Here is a 14,326-nt window from a genome sequence, read left to right as displayed (position 1 = left end):
ACGGCTCTGAATACTGGCGTGTTGTAAAGGGGGATGTGAATAAGATCGATGCCTTCCACAACGGATGTCTCAGGAAGTTCTGTCTTATCTTCTGACCTGACAAGATCTCCAATGAAGACCTTTACAAGAAAGGCAAGAGTGGTGATCAAGTGGACCACGTTTAAGATGGCTTGGCCATAACCATATACCTAAGGTTGATCTGAGATGGACAACCACCTGGGAAGTGCAAACAACCTGGTGGGCGAATTGTGATACATGAGCTGAAGAAGGTGGACCTAACATGGGGTGAAGCGAAGACGTAGCTCAAGACAGGACCAGATGGAGGCAAATCATCGACGCCTTGTGCACCTTTTGGCATCAAGAGGATTAATAGTAAATATATATTAATTTTCTTTGGTAGCCGTCATGCATTGGTAAGCCTTGTAGTTACACGGTTGGCCACAGCAGAGGGCACTTTACTTTACTTTACTTTAACATGGCCTTTTTATAACTTCATTTTAATCGTAATTTAACTTAATCCTGATACTCTGTATGTTCAATTCATCATAACAACTATTCATGGTGGCTCTAAAATCGGTACTGACCCCTACTCTCTTTTCTGTTTCTTTTTCCGGTTTCTTTGTGGTGGTGGCCTGCGCCACCTCCACCTACTCAAAGCTTCATGATGCTCCAACAATGATGGACGGATTAAAAGGAAGAAGTCTACGTGACCATCATCATCATCAAGCCCTTCCGTGAGAACCCTAAATCCAAAGAGGACTGTTTCATTTATGTTAGGTAGAATGCCCAGAGGGGACTGGGCGGTCTCATGGTCTGGAATCCCTACAGATTTTATTTTTTCTCCAGCCGTCTGGAGTTTTTTTTGTTTTTTCTGTCCCCTGGCCATTGAACCTTACTCTTATTCGATGTTAATGTTGATTTATTTTTTATAATTATGTCTTTCATTTTTCTATTCTTTAATATGTAAAGCACTTTGAGCTACTGTTTGTATGAAAATGTGCTATATAAATAAATGTTGTTGTTGTTGTTGTTGGCACATAAGGGTTTAGTGTGCATCCAAATGTCGGTCCTGCTTCAATTGAGTGTAAAATACAACACACAGTCCACGACTGCTTAATGCAAATGGATCACCTAGGAATACAGAAAATCAATCGCTTTGAATATGTATGAAAGGAATCAGTTGTTCAGGTCTAAGGGAATAAAATTACATATGGAAAACCACTTGTATTTCCCTAATTGAGTTCACACACAAGACTATGTGCTTGCTGAGTCAACGTTTTTGTCTTCCCCGTGGAATTTTCAACCATTATACTAAATCATCCAGTTTCTGAACACCAGATCTCCATCCATTCATTCAGTCTGAGCCCACTTAAACACCATGGATTGTAAATCTAAGCTCTGTTGGCCTACTTTGTCACTGGCCTTCTACAGCCCTAACTAGCCAAGGGGATGTCTAAACATGGAGTGGAATGGATGACTCTTGATTTACCAGTTAGGGTCTGCGCTTGCTAGTCCTATGGTTTGGATATTAAAAGTAGTGGCTGACAAGTTTTCTACATCCTATGCAGTGCCTTAAGAAAGTATTCAGACCCTCTTCACTTTTTTCACAGTTGCAACCTTATGCTAAAACCATTTAAATTCATCAAACAACACTCGAAACCTGGCAATGACTATGTGAAAAAAGAATTTTAGAAATGCTTGGAAATTTACTTAGAATTAAAAATGAAAATATCACATCAACACAAATATTCAGACCCTTTACTATGACATGTGAAAGCTGGCTCAGGTGCCTCCCATTCTATTGATCATCCTTGAGACATTTCTACATCTTGCTTGGAGTCCACTTGTGATCTTCATTGGACTGGACATGATTTGGAAAGGCACACACCTGTCTATAGAAGGTCCCACACTTGAGCAAAAAAACAAGCCATGAGGGTGATGGGATTGCCTGCAGAGCTTACAGACAGGATTGTCTCCATGCACAGATCTGGGAAGGCTACAAAAAGTGTCCACAGTATTGAAGGTTCTCAAGAGCACAATGGCCTCCATAATTCTGAAATGGAATAAGTTTGGAACAACCACGAGTCTTCTTTGAGCTGGCTGGCTGGCCAAACTGAGCAATCAGGGGAGCAATCAAAGGAGAAGGAATCAAGAAAGGTGGTCAAGAACCCAATAGTCATTCTGGCTCTGTGTGGAGATAGAATAATCTTCTAGAAGGACAACTATCATGGTAACACTCCAGTTATCTGGGCTTAATGGTAGAGTGGCCATATGTCACATGAATATCCACTTGGAGTTTGAAACAAGGCACTTAAAGGACCCTCAGACTATGAGAAACAAGGTTCTCTGCTTTGATGAAACCAAGACTGAATGGTTTGGCTCCAATTCCAAGCTTCATGTCAAAAGAAACCAACCATCATTCATCACCTGTGAAATACCATTCCAACAGTAAAACAGCATCATTCTGCAGGGTTGTTTTTCAGAAGCAGGGAATGGGGGACTAGTCACAGCTGAAGGAAAGCTGAACAGAGTGAAGTACAGAGATTATCCTTGATGACCAATTGATTCAGAGTGCTCTTGACTTTAGAACTGGATTGAAGGTTCACCTTCCAACAGGACATTGACCCAAAGTTGAGCAAAAACCAAGCTATGAGGTTGAAGGGATTGCCTGCAGAGCTTAGACTTATGCCTACACACAGATCTGGGAATGGTTGCAAAAAATGTCTGCAGCATTGAAGGATCCCAAGAGCACAATGACTCCATAATTCTTAAATAGAATAAGTTTGGAATAACCACAACTTTTCTTAGAGACGGCTACCTGGCCAAACTGAGCAATCAGGGAAGAAGAGCCTGAACAATGAAGGGAGAAATAATTAAGAAAAATCAAGATCAGGAACCCAATGGTTATTCTGGCTGAGCTCCAGAGACCCTGTGTGGATATAGAAGAAGCTTCCAGAAAGACAACTATCATTGCAACGCCCCACTAATCTGGGCTTAATGGTAGAGTGGCTAGATGTCACATGAATATCCACTTGGAGTTTCCAACAAGGCACCTAAAGGACTCTCAGACTATGAGAAACAAGGTTCTCTGCTCTGATGAAACAAAGACTTAACTGTTTGGCTCCAATTCTAAACATCACGTCTAGAAGAAACCAACCATCGTTTATCATCTGTGTGATACCATTCCAACAGTGAAACATGGAGGTTGCCGCATCATTCTGTGGGGTTGTTTTTAAGCAGCAGGGACTAGGAGACCAGTCGGGGCTCAAGGAAAGCTGAAGTACAGAGATATCCTTAATGAACACCTGCTTCAGAGTGCCCTGGACTTTAGAACTGGGTTGAAGGTTCACCTTCTAACAGGACAATGACGCAAAGTTGACCAAAAACCAAGCCCTGAGGCTGAGGGGACTGCCTGCAGTGCTTAATGACAGGATTGTGTAATCACACACAAGTCTGAGGAAGGCTAAAAAAATTGTGAAGCATTGAAGAGTCCCAAGAACACAATGGCCTTCATAATTCTTAAATTGAATAATTTTGGAACAATCACGACTTTTCTTAGAGCCAGCTACCTGGCCAAAATGAGCAATCAGGGAAGAAGGGCCTGTGCAATCATGGGAGAAGGAATCAAGAAAGACCAAGAACCCGATGGTCATTCTGGCTGAGCTCCAGAGAACCTGTGTGGAGATGGAAGAAACTTCCAGAAGGACAACTATCATTGCAACACTCCACTAATCTTGGCTTAATGGTAGAGTGGCTAGATGTCACATGAATATCCACTTGGAGTTTCCAACAAGGCACCTAAAGGACTCTCAGACTATGATAAACAAGGTTCTCTTCTCTGATGAAACCAAGGCTAAACTGTTTGGCTTCATTTCTTAGTATTGCATCAAGAAGAATCCAACCATCGTTCTTCACCTGCGCAATACCATTCCAACAGTGAAAAATGAAGGATGCAGCATCACGCTGTATCATTGTTTTTCAGTAGCAGGAACTGGGAGACTAGTCAGGGTTGAGGGAAAGCTGAACAGAGTGAAGTACGGAGACATCCTTAACAAAAACCCGCTCTGGAGCTCAGACTGGGTCAAAGGTTTACCTTCCAACAGGATGATGACCCATAGCAGCAAGCAAAGACAACACTGGAGGGGCTGTGATTGTTCCTGAGAGGCCTATCAGAGCCCAAGCTTCCTCCCAATCACACATCTCTGGAGAGACCTGAACATAGCTGTCCACCCACAGTCTACGTGAAACCTGCCAAAGCTTGGGAGGATCTGCAGAGAAGAATGTCAAGACATTCCCAAATTCAGGTGTGTGACCCAAGAAGACTCTGGGCTGGAATGGCTGCCACAGGGGCTCCAATGAAGTACTGAGTAAAGGGTCTGAATACTTGTGTCAGTATGATATTTCAGTTTTGTTATTTTTAATAAATTAGCAAAAAATTGCTTAAACCTTGTTTTCACCTTCTGATTCTGGGGTATTGAGTGTTGCCAGATGAGGGAAAAAAAGGAATTGAAATGATTTTAGCACAAGGCTGGAAAATAACTAAATGTGAAGGGGTCTGAATACTTTCCGAAGGCAATGTGTGTTTATCTTGGAGACGACTGGTGGTCTGCTTTTGGATTTATTTAACACTATGCTTGACTTTAGGTTGTGATGTCTGATTAAAACCCTATTGTTATAATAACAAATAACAAAAAAAAAAAAAATAAAAGTACTCCATATTCCATCTTTACCCTTTGAATTTCTTAAACAAAGTATGAAAAATATAGACATATTAGTAAAATTAAACTCAACCTTGCAGAAAAAAAATGAAAATAAAAATGTGTGTAAACTGCTCACACTTATATACTGGTGGCTACTGCTAACATTTCACCGTTTGCGATTTCATCAGAGTCTCTCGTTGCTTTGCCCTTAAAAGCACAAAAGCCATGGGCTTCATGCTGATGCCTCTGGGCTACTGAGCTTGAAGGACGTCTTTGACACATCCGACTGTATCGTTGACATAGTTATTGTCTCATAATCGTCTTCTCTAGAGGAACATCGGCAGAACCGGAAAGCAATCAGCAAGTCTTGTTGCAAATTCCTGTTCAGAAATCCATAAAAAATGGGGTTGATGCAAGTCGAGATCATTGCCATCAAGTGGCAAACAGAAGACCAAAGATTCGTGCAGACCATGGATTCTGCTGGAATCAGCTCGGCCACTATATTGAAAATGTGGAGAGGAAGCCAGCAGATGGCCGTTGCCACCACAATTGAGATAAGCAGGACGTTGATTCTTTTGGTCTCGTTGGACCTGTACTTATTTTCTCTCATTTTCTCCATGGCAACATTTCTTCTTTTAAGACGGATATATATCTGAGGAAAGAAGAAATAATAATTATGAAGGGGTACACAGTTGTCAAAACTACTGTATTATGTATTATGTGGAATTAAAAAAAAAGTACAGTATTGCCCCCAGAATCCGAACGCCCCAGAACTCGAACAATTTGGTATCCGACTGAAAAATTCAAGCAAATTTTGCCCCTGACTCCGAACGCTGCTTTGGAGTTCGAACGACCCAGCATGTTGTTCGTGTGTGTTTGTGTGAACATTTCTCCAGCACTCGGGCCACCCATATGCTTTATTGTTCAGTTTGTTGACGGAAGCTGTAGTGAAAGCATCTTGTGTGATTTTCGCTGCTAATTTTATGCTTTTGTGCCTGTTTTGTGTTATTGTTTTATATAATTGCAACTTAGTGTATTCGCCATGGGTCCTAAAAAGAGTAGTGAGGAAAATAAGAGTAAGAGGAAAGCTATTAGAGCTACAATTGAAGTTAAGAAAGATTTTATCGCTAAGCATGAAAGAGGTACACATACAGTATGACTGATCTCACTACTGTGTTCGGGATGCCTAAATCGACTGTTTGTATGATTTTGAAAAATTAAGAAGCTATCAAAGCAGCTGATGTGGCAAAAGGGGTTACAACACTGACCTCTAGGAGAATGAAAAGTATGGAAGAGATGGAAAAACTCCTCTCAGTTTGGATTAATGAAAAACAGCTGGCTGGTGATGTGATTTCTGAAACGATAATTTGTGAGAAAGCAAAGGTCTTCCACGATGATTTAGTGAAAGGCATGCCTGATAGTAGAGCGGGTGGTCCAGCAATCGGAGGGTCGCAGGTTCGATCCTGGCTCCCGGCATGAGAATGCAGCTGTTGTGTCCTTGGGCAAGACACTTAACCTACCTTGCCTGCTGGTGGTGGTCGGAAGGATTGGTGGCGCCAGTGTTCGGCAGCCTCACTTCTGTCAGTGTGCCCCAGGGCAGCTGTGGCTACATAGTAGCTTATCATCACCAGCGTATGAATGTGTGTGTGAATGGGTGAATGACTGTTGTGTTGTAAAGCGCCTAGGGGGGTTCTTGAACTCTAGTTAGGCGCTATATCAAATACAGGCCATTTACCATTTACCATCTCAAAAGGGGGAGTTTAAAGCCAGTAGGGGGTGATTCGAGAACTTTAAGAAAACGACTGGGATCCATAGTGTTGTTATGCATGGAGAGGAAACATAAATACAGGTTTTTATACTTTTAATTTTATTAATTTACATTTTTATTCCAATATTATTATTATTTGTTAATATTTTACCTTAAAATCCAGTGTATTTACTGTTAAAATCATTTTGAAGTTTTGAGTTTGTAGGACCCAGGAACTGATTAATCCAGTTTATATTATTTTAAAGGGGAAACATTATCTTGGCATTTGAATGATTTGGAACTCGAACAGGGTTCTGGAGTGGATTAAGTTCAGATTCCAAGGTATCACTGTACAATAATCATTATCCATGAACCTCACTAGGGAAAGAGGATTATCTCTCTGTTATATAAAAAAAATCTTGGGACGAGACGAGGCTTTTCAAGAGAGATGAGACAAGACATTTTCAGAGAGATAACTTCACGACCTGTGAGATGAGACTTTGTGCCTAGAGATGACTTGAAAACCTAACAGGTCCAAGCAGGGGCGGAAATAAAAGACAAAGAGTAGAAGAAGAAAAGACAAAGAGTAGAATGACGTAAAGAGGTTCAAAAACATTGACGCAATACACATGCAGAGCAGGTTGGAGATTATGAAAGTACTAAAATTCGAAAGACTCAAAAAACTGAAGTAAAGATCGCATTAGTGCTAACAAACGGAAACTATGACTAGGTGAAATAATGGAACAGCAAAAAGAGATTAAGTATATGGACATAGGTGATATGACAGAGCTACTGCGAGTTTAATTTCAAAGGAAACACAATTCGGTCAGGTTTATATTTATGATCATAGAGAAGCGATACAACATAGAATCGAAAGAGTTAAACGATCAGATGTATTAGAAATTCTACAGCCAATAATGGATACAAATCCATACGTTCAAAAGTATCGCACTTGACACAAAATTTATCTGAAAAAGTTTATCTGAAGAAGTTTTCTTGGATTTCAATAAGAATCTGAAAGATCACACTCACATATATAATAAACCAACCTGTGACGAATTGTCGGTGATAATAATTTCGTAACACTTAGATATCAAAGACAGAGTTGATATTCGTGTTTATGCAAAAGCACAGCACGATTCGTCGCAAGCGGGAGATCCGGGAAACAGCAAGCGCATAAGGGGGGTTGGCGAGCAAAGCGAGCAGGGGGCAGGGCCCCCTAGTATATCTTAATAGAATCAATAGTGATATATTAATGAAAAAAAATAGAATTTCTTTAATTTTTTAAGAAAATGAGTACTTAACCACTGCCTTTTTAAATGTAACCATATCACCTTTCAAGGTAAACAGCATTCTAAAGCACTGACGGAGAAACATGCAGCAATCACCCAGCCGTAGCTCAGGCAGATTGAATGATTTGCTCAGGGTCGCCCAGTGAGCCAGCAGACAAGACTTAAGCCGGCAGTATAATGCTGCGGCTTCATTTCCTTATCCTCTTTACCATGCAGCCTGTCATTATTATGCTAAGCCCATGGCTCGCTTTGCTTCCATAAAGACGGCTGTTTCCTAAACTTCTAATGCCATTCAGGGTCACAGTATTGGCAAAGCTTATTCTTGCAGCTATGGGAATAAACGAGTTTGTTATCCTGGGCAGAACAGGCTTACTATGAAGTGTGTGTGTGTGTTAAATTGTCCTTGTGAACGTGTGAATATATTTTAAGGTCTCAGCTGTGAGGTATAAATATATATTTTTGCAGTTTGGCCTTCCAGTCAAGAAGACACCAAGTAATATTAAAATAGTTCTTTACTTCTCCTGATAGTTACTAGTAGTCAGGAAAGCATTATTTATTCATTTTTTCCTATTTTGTATTCTATTTTATTTCAAGTTTTTTGTTAGTACAATGAAATTCTTATTTGCATGTTTCCTGTGTCGCACACGTACACATGGGAGGCAGTTGATGGGCTTGATTAAATGTGTTTATACAGCAGACCGAAGGTTGGCAGTGCACACTAACGTCTTTACTCCTTCCTATACAGATTCTCAGAAGGAAGGTCCATCTGACCTCACTTCTGGCTCCTCCACCTCCACCACTGACTTCACTTCCAGTTCCACTACAGACCTCCCGTCCAACCACCTCACTGACCTCACTTCCTGGTGCGACACTAAAGACACGCCTCCTCTGGCCTACTCTACATAAAGCCACCACTCCTCTGTACGACCCTCAATTCACATCTGGACTCAGTCTTCAATGATAAGTCGCTTGTTGTTCTTTTGCAATTGCTCTTTATTTCAAGTGTATGGGGTGGATCCCTAAACCTTTCTCTGTGTTTCTCTTGTCTTATTCTACCCCATAATAGTGACAGTGATACCATACTCACAAAATGAGACACTACACACACACATACGTAAACACAAAATACAGCAGCATACAAAGAATGCAATTACATGTACACATAAATATACAGGGGTGGCACAGTGGCACAGTGGGTAGTGCTGCTGCCTCGCAGTTAGGAGACCCGGGTTCGCTTCCTGCGTTCTCCCTGCGTGGAGTTTGCATGTTCTCCTCGTGTCTGCATGGGTTTCATCTGGGTGCTCCGGTTTCCTCCCACAGTCCAAAGATGCAGGATAGATGCATTGGCAATCCTAAATTGTGCTGGGTGTGTGTGCACGCCCTGCGGTGGGCTGTGTCTGCCTACTTGTGTTTAAGCTGCACCCCTGCTGACACAAGCACGCAGTGAAGCTCTGCTTTCGCCTTTAGGAAAACGTATTTCGCAAATCCACTTTATATTTTTCCCTGCTGGACATGCAATAGGTGACGCGAATTGTGACCAGCAGTGTAATCGGGTAGTTCACCGACACGCTGGCTCCACAGTCACCATTTGTGTCACACAGTTGGAAATGGAGCGGTAATTTAAATGGATACTTGCATCTATTTAATTTTGTTTTCACCAGAAGGCTAGCTGGCACCCTGCCCGAGGTTTGTTTCCTGCCTTGTGCCCCTGTAGTTAGGATATAGCGGGTTGGATAATGGATGGATGGGTGGACAAATATACAGTGCATATAAAAAGTATTCACTTCCTTGAAAGTTTTCAGATTTTATTGTTATAAAACATTAAATCACAGTGGATTTAGTTTGACTTTTTGGACACCGATCAACAGAAAAAGATTCTTTAATCTCTTTAAATACTTGAGATCAACAGTACAGAGTAAAGGGGATTGTGGAAGAGAGGTGAAGAAGAGAGTGTAGGCAGGATGGAATGGGTGGAGAAGAGTGTCAGGAGTGATTTGTGACCGACGGGTATCAGCAAGAGTGAAAGGGAAGGTCTACAGGACGGTAGTGAGACCAGCTATGTTATATGGGTTGGAGACGGTGGCACTGACCAGAAAGCTGGAGACAGAGCTGGGGGTGGCAGAGTTAAAGATGCTAAGATTTGCATTGGGTGTGACGAGGATGGACAGGATTAGAAATGAGGACATTAGAGGATCAGCTCATGTTGGACGGTTGAGGGAAAAAGTCAGAGAGGTGAGATTGTGTTGGTTTGGACATGTGCAGAAGAGAGAAGCTGAGTATATTGGGAGAAGGATGCTAAGGATAGAGCTGCCAGGGAAGAGGAAAAGAGGAAGGCCTTAGCAAAGATTTATGGATGTGGTTTGAGGGGACATGCAGGTGATGTGGGTAACAGAGCAAGATGATGAGGACAGGAATATATGGAAAAAGATGATCCATTGTGGCAACTCCTAATGGGAGCAGCCAAAAGAAGAACAAGAAGAATCTCAAAATAAATCTAAAACTCTGTAAAGTGGTCTAAACCTGACTGTCCTTGAGTGGCGCAGACAAAGCACAGACTTAAACCCCTCATGAAACATCTGTGGAGAGACCAGAAGATGACACTTTACAGACACTTCCCATTCAGTCTAAAGGAGCTTAATAGGATCTGTCAGGTTGAGTGGGACAAACTGACCAAATCTTGGTATGCAAAGCTTGTAGAGACTTACCCCAAGAAGGCTTGAAGCTGGAACTGCTGTTAAAGGAACAAGGAACAGGCCTGTCTCCTTTACTTTTCACTCTGTGCACCTCAGACTATGAATATAACAGCAGGTCAGGTCACTTGCAGAAATTCTCAGAGGACTCTGCACTTAATGGGGTGTATTGATAAAGGGGATGAGACAGAGGAGAAGAGTCGGGGGGAGAACTTTGTTTCTTGGTGTAAAGAGAATTGTCTGTATCTTAACATCAGCAAAACCAAGGAACTGGATATTGACCTTTGCCACACCAAAGAGCTTCTATGTCTGGTCACTGTTCAGACAGTGGATGCAGCGGTGGGCCGCTCCTACAAGTACTTGGGGGTTCACATCAGTGACTAGTTGGACTGGTCTAGGAACACAGAAGAACTATATAAGAAAGGACAGAGCAGGCTCTTTTTCCTTAGTAGATTGCATTCCTTTAATGTGAGAACTAGTGACATCCTTCACATCTTCTACAATTCTGTGATGTGATTTTCTGCAGTTGGGCTGGTAACATCAGTTCAAGAGAGGCCCACCGAATAAACAGGCTGTTTAAAAGGGCAAACTCAGTTATAGGACATACTCTGGACCCCTTGGAGGTAGTAAAAATGACCACCTGAGTGTCTAACGGCCAAATGATTGATAGCTGAATTCCAAGTCATTTAACTGTTAGGTAACAGCCACATTTATTTTCACAACATGCTTAAGCTAAAATTGTTTTAGTAAATTTGCAGTAAATTACTTGCTACTGAATTGCAGCTCTATTACAGGTAACGTAAAAAAATCAGGAAAGCACTTTGGTTCAAGGGATGACAACTAAGGTGGATAGAGGAACTTGCCTATGAGGAGACATTGATTTTGTAACTCGAAGCAACTTTAATCCAATCAGGAGAAGGTTCAACCTTCTTTTAAAACTGCATCCACCCCTACCTCTTAGGCGTAGAAAGTAGAAGAAAACTGATGGAGAGAATGGCAAGTTAAGAGATGTTCAGCGATTCTCTCTTGGGGCACCATCTCTGGGATTCTCTCAGAGATGGAGAAAAATGCAAAATGACCACCTTCTGAATCCTGATCTCTGAAACCTAAAAAGTTCCGAACTGCTCTTTCTTGGAGAGCAAACTCTTCTATTTGCGGACCTGAAGCTGGGTGCCAGCCTACCATGCCAAAGCTGTGTGCCAATAGTATGATGAGGCTGAGAAGCAGCCATTACTCCAAGAAGAGAACTTCAGCATATGTACTGTTGGGCCAGAATGAGTAATGGCTCTAAATCACCAGTAAACAGCCAGTCTCTCTGTGTATACGTTTGTCTGTTTAGTCTGTCCACGTCCAGTCTTATACAGTATGTCAATATATATATTGTCACACATGTGTGTATGGGTCTAAGGGCTTAACTGGGGATGAGACGCAGAGCCAGGGGTTAATGAACTGCACTAATGCTTTTTCTTCCACAGACCATCAGAAGAGAAGCCAACCTAGAACTCCACCCACTTCTCTTACCAGACCACACCCTCATTTACAGTCCTCATTTACACCTAAGAACCCGCCTATTCCTGCACAGCTCCTATAAGACCGATCCCTCCACCCTCCACTTTAGTCATATGTTGACTAATTCCATGTTGACTACTCTCCAGCATTACTTTGCTTGTTTTGCCAACAATTTATGAGGTAGATCCCCCAAACCTTTCTGTTTTGTTTGTTTCTCTTACAATATGCAGTGTGAGAGATGCAACGTGTGGGCTGGCATCCCAGCTAGAGCTGTACTGGGATCCTTACCCTTTCCGGGATGCCCATGGCATGGAAGAATTTGTTCTGGGCCTTGTCTTCCCCAGCACACTAGATTGCAGCCCCCCCTTTGTTTATGGCACCACTACAGATTCCCACAGGGTACATTGGTAATTTTTAGTTCTTTGGCTCAGTCCTGTTGGGTTCTGTGGGAGCCACCAGAGGGTGCTGAGGGCATTAACGAGCTCTACTTTGTCGGGCTCCAGCATGACCTAGAAGTACTCCTGAGGCACAGTTTTGAGACACCGAAAGAAAACCCGCAGATCCTTCATAAAAGAAGCCGCCTGCCTCAAGACAGGAAGCCAGAGACGGGAGGAGGAAGACACAGCTCGTTTGGAGGAGTAGAGGAAAGACGACAGAGAATTGCTGAGAATTAAAGTTGTGGTTGTGGTGTGGGAAACACTTCTTTGTAAAGAGTTTCACACGATTAAACCTTTTGTTCATAAGAAAACTTATGTCTGAGCCTTTGTATTGGGAGTTTGGGGAGCTGCAGTGCCCCCTTGGGACCACAGCAGTTATCAAACTTCCATAATCCTTGTGTTTATTAATAAACTAGCCGTCCCCTGCGGCTCCGCCCACGTAGTAGTGAAACAGAACAGTGAGGAGGGCCCTGCCCGGCTCCCTATTCCTGATGTCACGCTTTCCCCTCCTCTCGGCCTGCAGCCTCTGTCTCGGATTAGAACGAATATATCACTCCTGCAAGTGAACTATGATTCTTAGCATGATGAGAGAAGTTGCAAAAAAAAAAAATCTAAACCCATTAAGTTCTTTCATTCGCTAGCTAAGCTGATGTAAGATACGCCCCGAGGTTGGCGTGTGCGGAAGGAGGGCAAAGCCAGCAGCCTCTCTCTTGGATGTGCGCAAATTAATCGATACCACAAGCAAACTATGATACTTAGCGCGATGACACAAATTGCAAAATCAACCGGAATGTTCAAGCAAATTCTAGAATATAGACCCGATCTAAATCCATTAAGTAGTTCTCTCGTTCGCTAGCTAAGTGGAGGTAAGGTACTCCTCGAGGCTGGCGCGTGCGTGAGGAGGGCCACGCCCCCCTCAGCCTCTCTCAGATTTGCGCAAATAAATCGATACCGCAAGCAAACTATACTGCTCAAAAGAATTAAAGGAACACTTTTTAATCAGAGTATAGCATAAAGTCAATGAAACTTATGGGATATTAATCTGGTCAGTTAAGTAGCAGAGGGGGTTGTTAATCAGTTTCAGCTGCTGTGGTGTTAATGAAATTAACAACAGATGCACTAGAGGGGCAACAATGAGATGACCCCCAAAACAGGAATGGTTTAACAGGTGGAGGCCACTGACATTTTTCCCTCCTCATCTTTTCTGACTGTTTCTTCACTAGTTTTGCATTTGGCTACAGTCAGTGTCACTACTGGTAGCATGAGGCGATACCTGGACCCTACAGAGGTTGCACAGGTAGTCCAACTTCTCCAGGATGGCACATCAATACGTGTCATTGCCAGAAGGTTTGCTGTGTCTCCCTGCACAGTCTCAAGGGCATGGAGGAGATTCTAGGAGACAAGCAGTTACTCTAGGAGAGCTGGTGAGGGCCATAGAAGGTCCATAACCCATCAGCAGGACCAGTTTCTGCTCCTTTGGGCAAGGAGGAACAGGATGAGCACTGCCAGAGCCCTACAAAATGACCTCCAGCAGGCCACTGGTGTGAATGTCTCTGACCAAACAACCAGAAAGACTTCATGAGGGTGACCCAAGGGCCCCATGTCCTCTAATGGGCCCTGAGCTCACTGCCCAGCAGCATGCAGCTCGATTGGCATTCGCCATAGAATACCAGAATTGGCAGATGCACCACTGTGCTTTTTACAGATGAGAGCAGGTTCACCCTGAGCACGTGACAGAAGTGAAAGGGTCTGGAGAAGCCATGGAGAACATTATGCTGCCTGTAACATCATTCAGCATGAGCAGTTTGGTGGTGGGTTAATGATTGTCTAGGGAGGCATATCCATGGAGGGTCACACAGACCGCTATAGGCTTGACAAAGGCACCTTGGCTGCCATTAGATATCAGGATGAAATCCTTGGACCCATTGTCAGACCCTATGCTGGTACAGTG

General features: G+C 42.8%; 1 protein-coding gene across 3 annotated transcripts in view; it reads right to left on the bottom strand.

Annotated features, from left to right (window-relative positions):
- Positions 1-4,853: 4,853 nt before the first annotated feature.
- Positions 4,854-14,326, bottom strand: part of LOC120533028 (neuropeptide Y receptor type 1-like) — a 104,616-nt gene continuing 95,143 nt past the window's right edge. For all 3 annotated transcript variants that reach the window (XM_039759642.1, XM_039759641.1, XM_039759640.1), the window contains one exon: positions 4,854-5,352. In XM_039759642.1, the coding sequence (XP_039615576.1) occupies positions 4,933-5,352 (420 nt within the window). In that variant the 3' untranslated portion in view covers positions 4,854-4,932. The remainder of the gene's footprint in view (positions 5,353-14,326) is intronic.

Source organism: Polypterus senegalus, chromosome 7 (assembly GCF_016835505.1).
Source record: "Polypterus senegalus isolate Bchr_013 chromosome 7, ASM1683550v1, whole genome shotgun sequence".
Classification (NCBI taxonomy): Eukaryota; Metazoa; Chordata; class Cladistia; order Polypteriformes; family Polypteridae; genus Polypterus; species Polypterus senegalus.
Note: the sequence above shows the minus strand (reverse complement) of the source record. Positions and strands in the feature narration are given on the sequence as shown.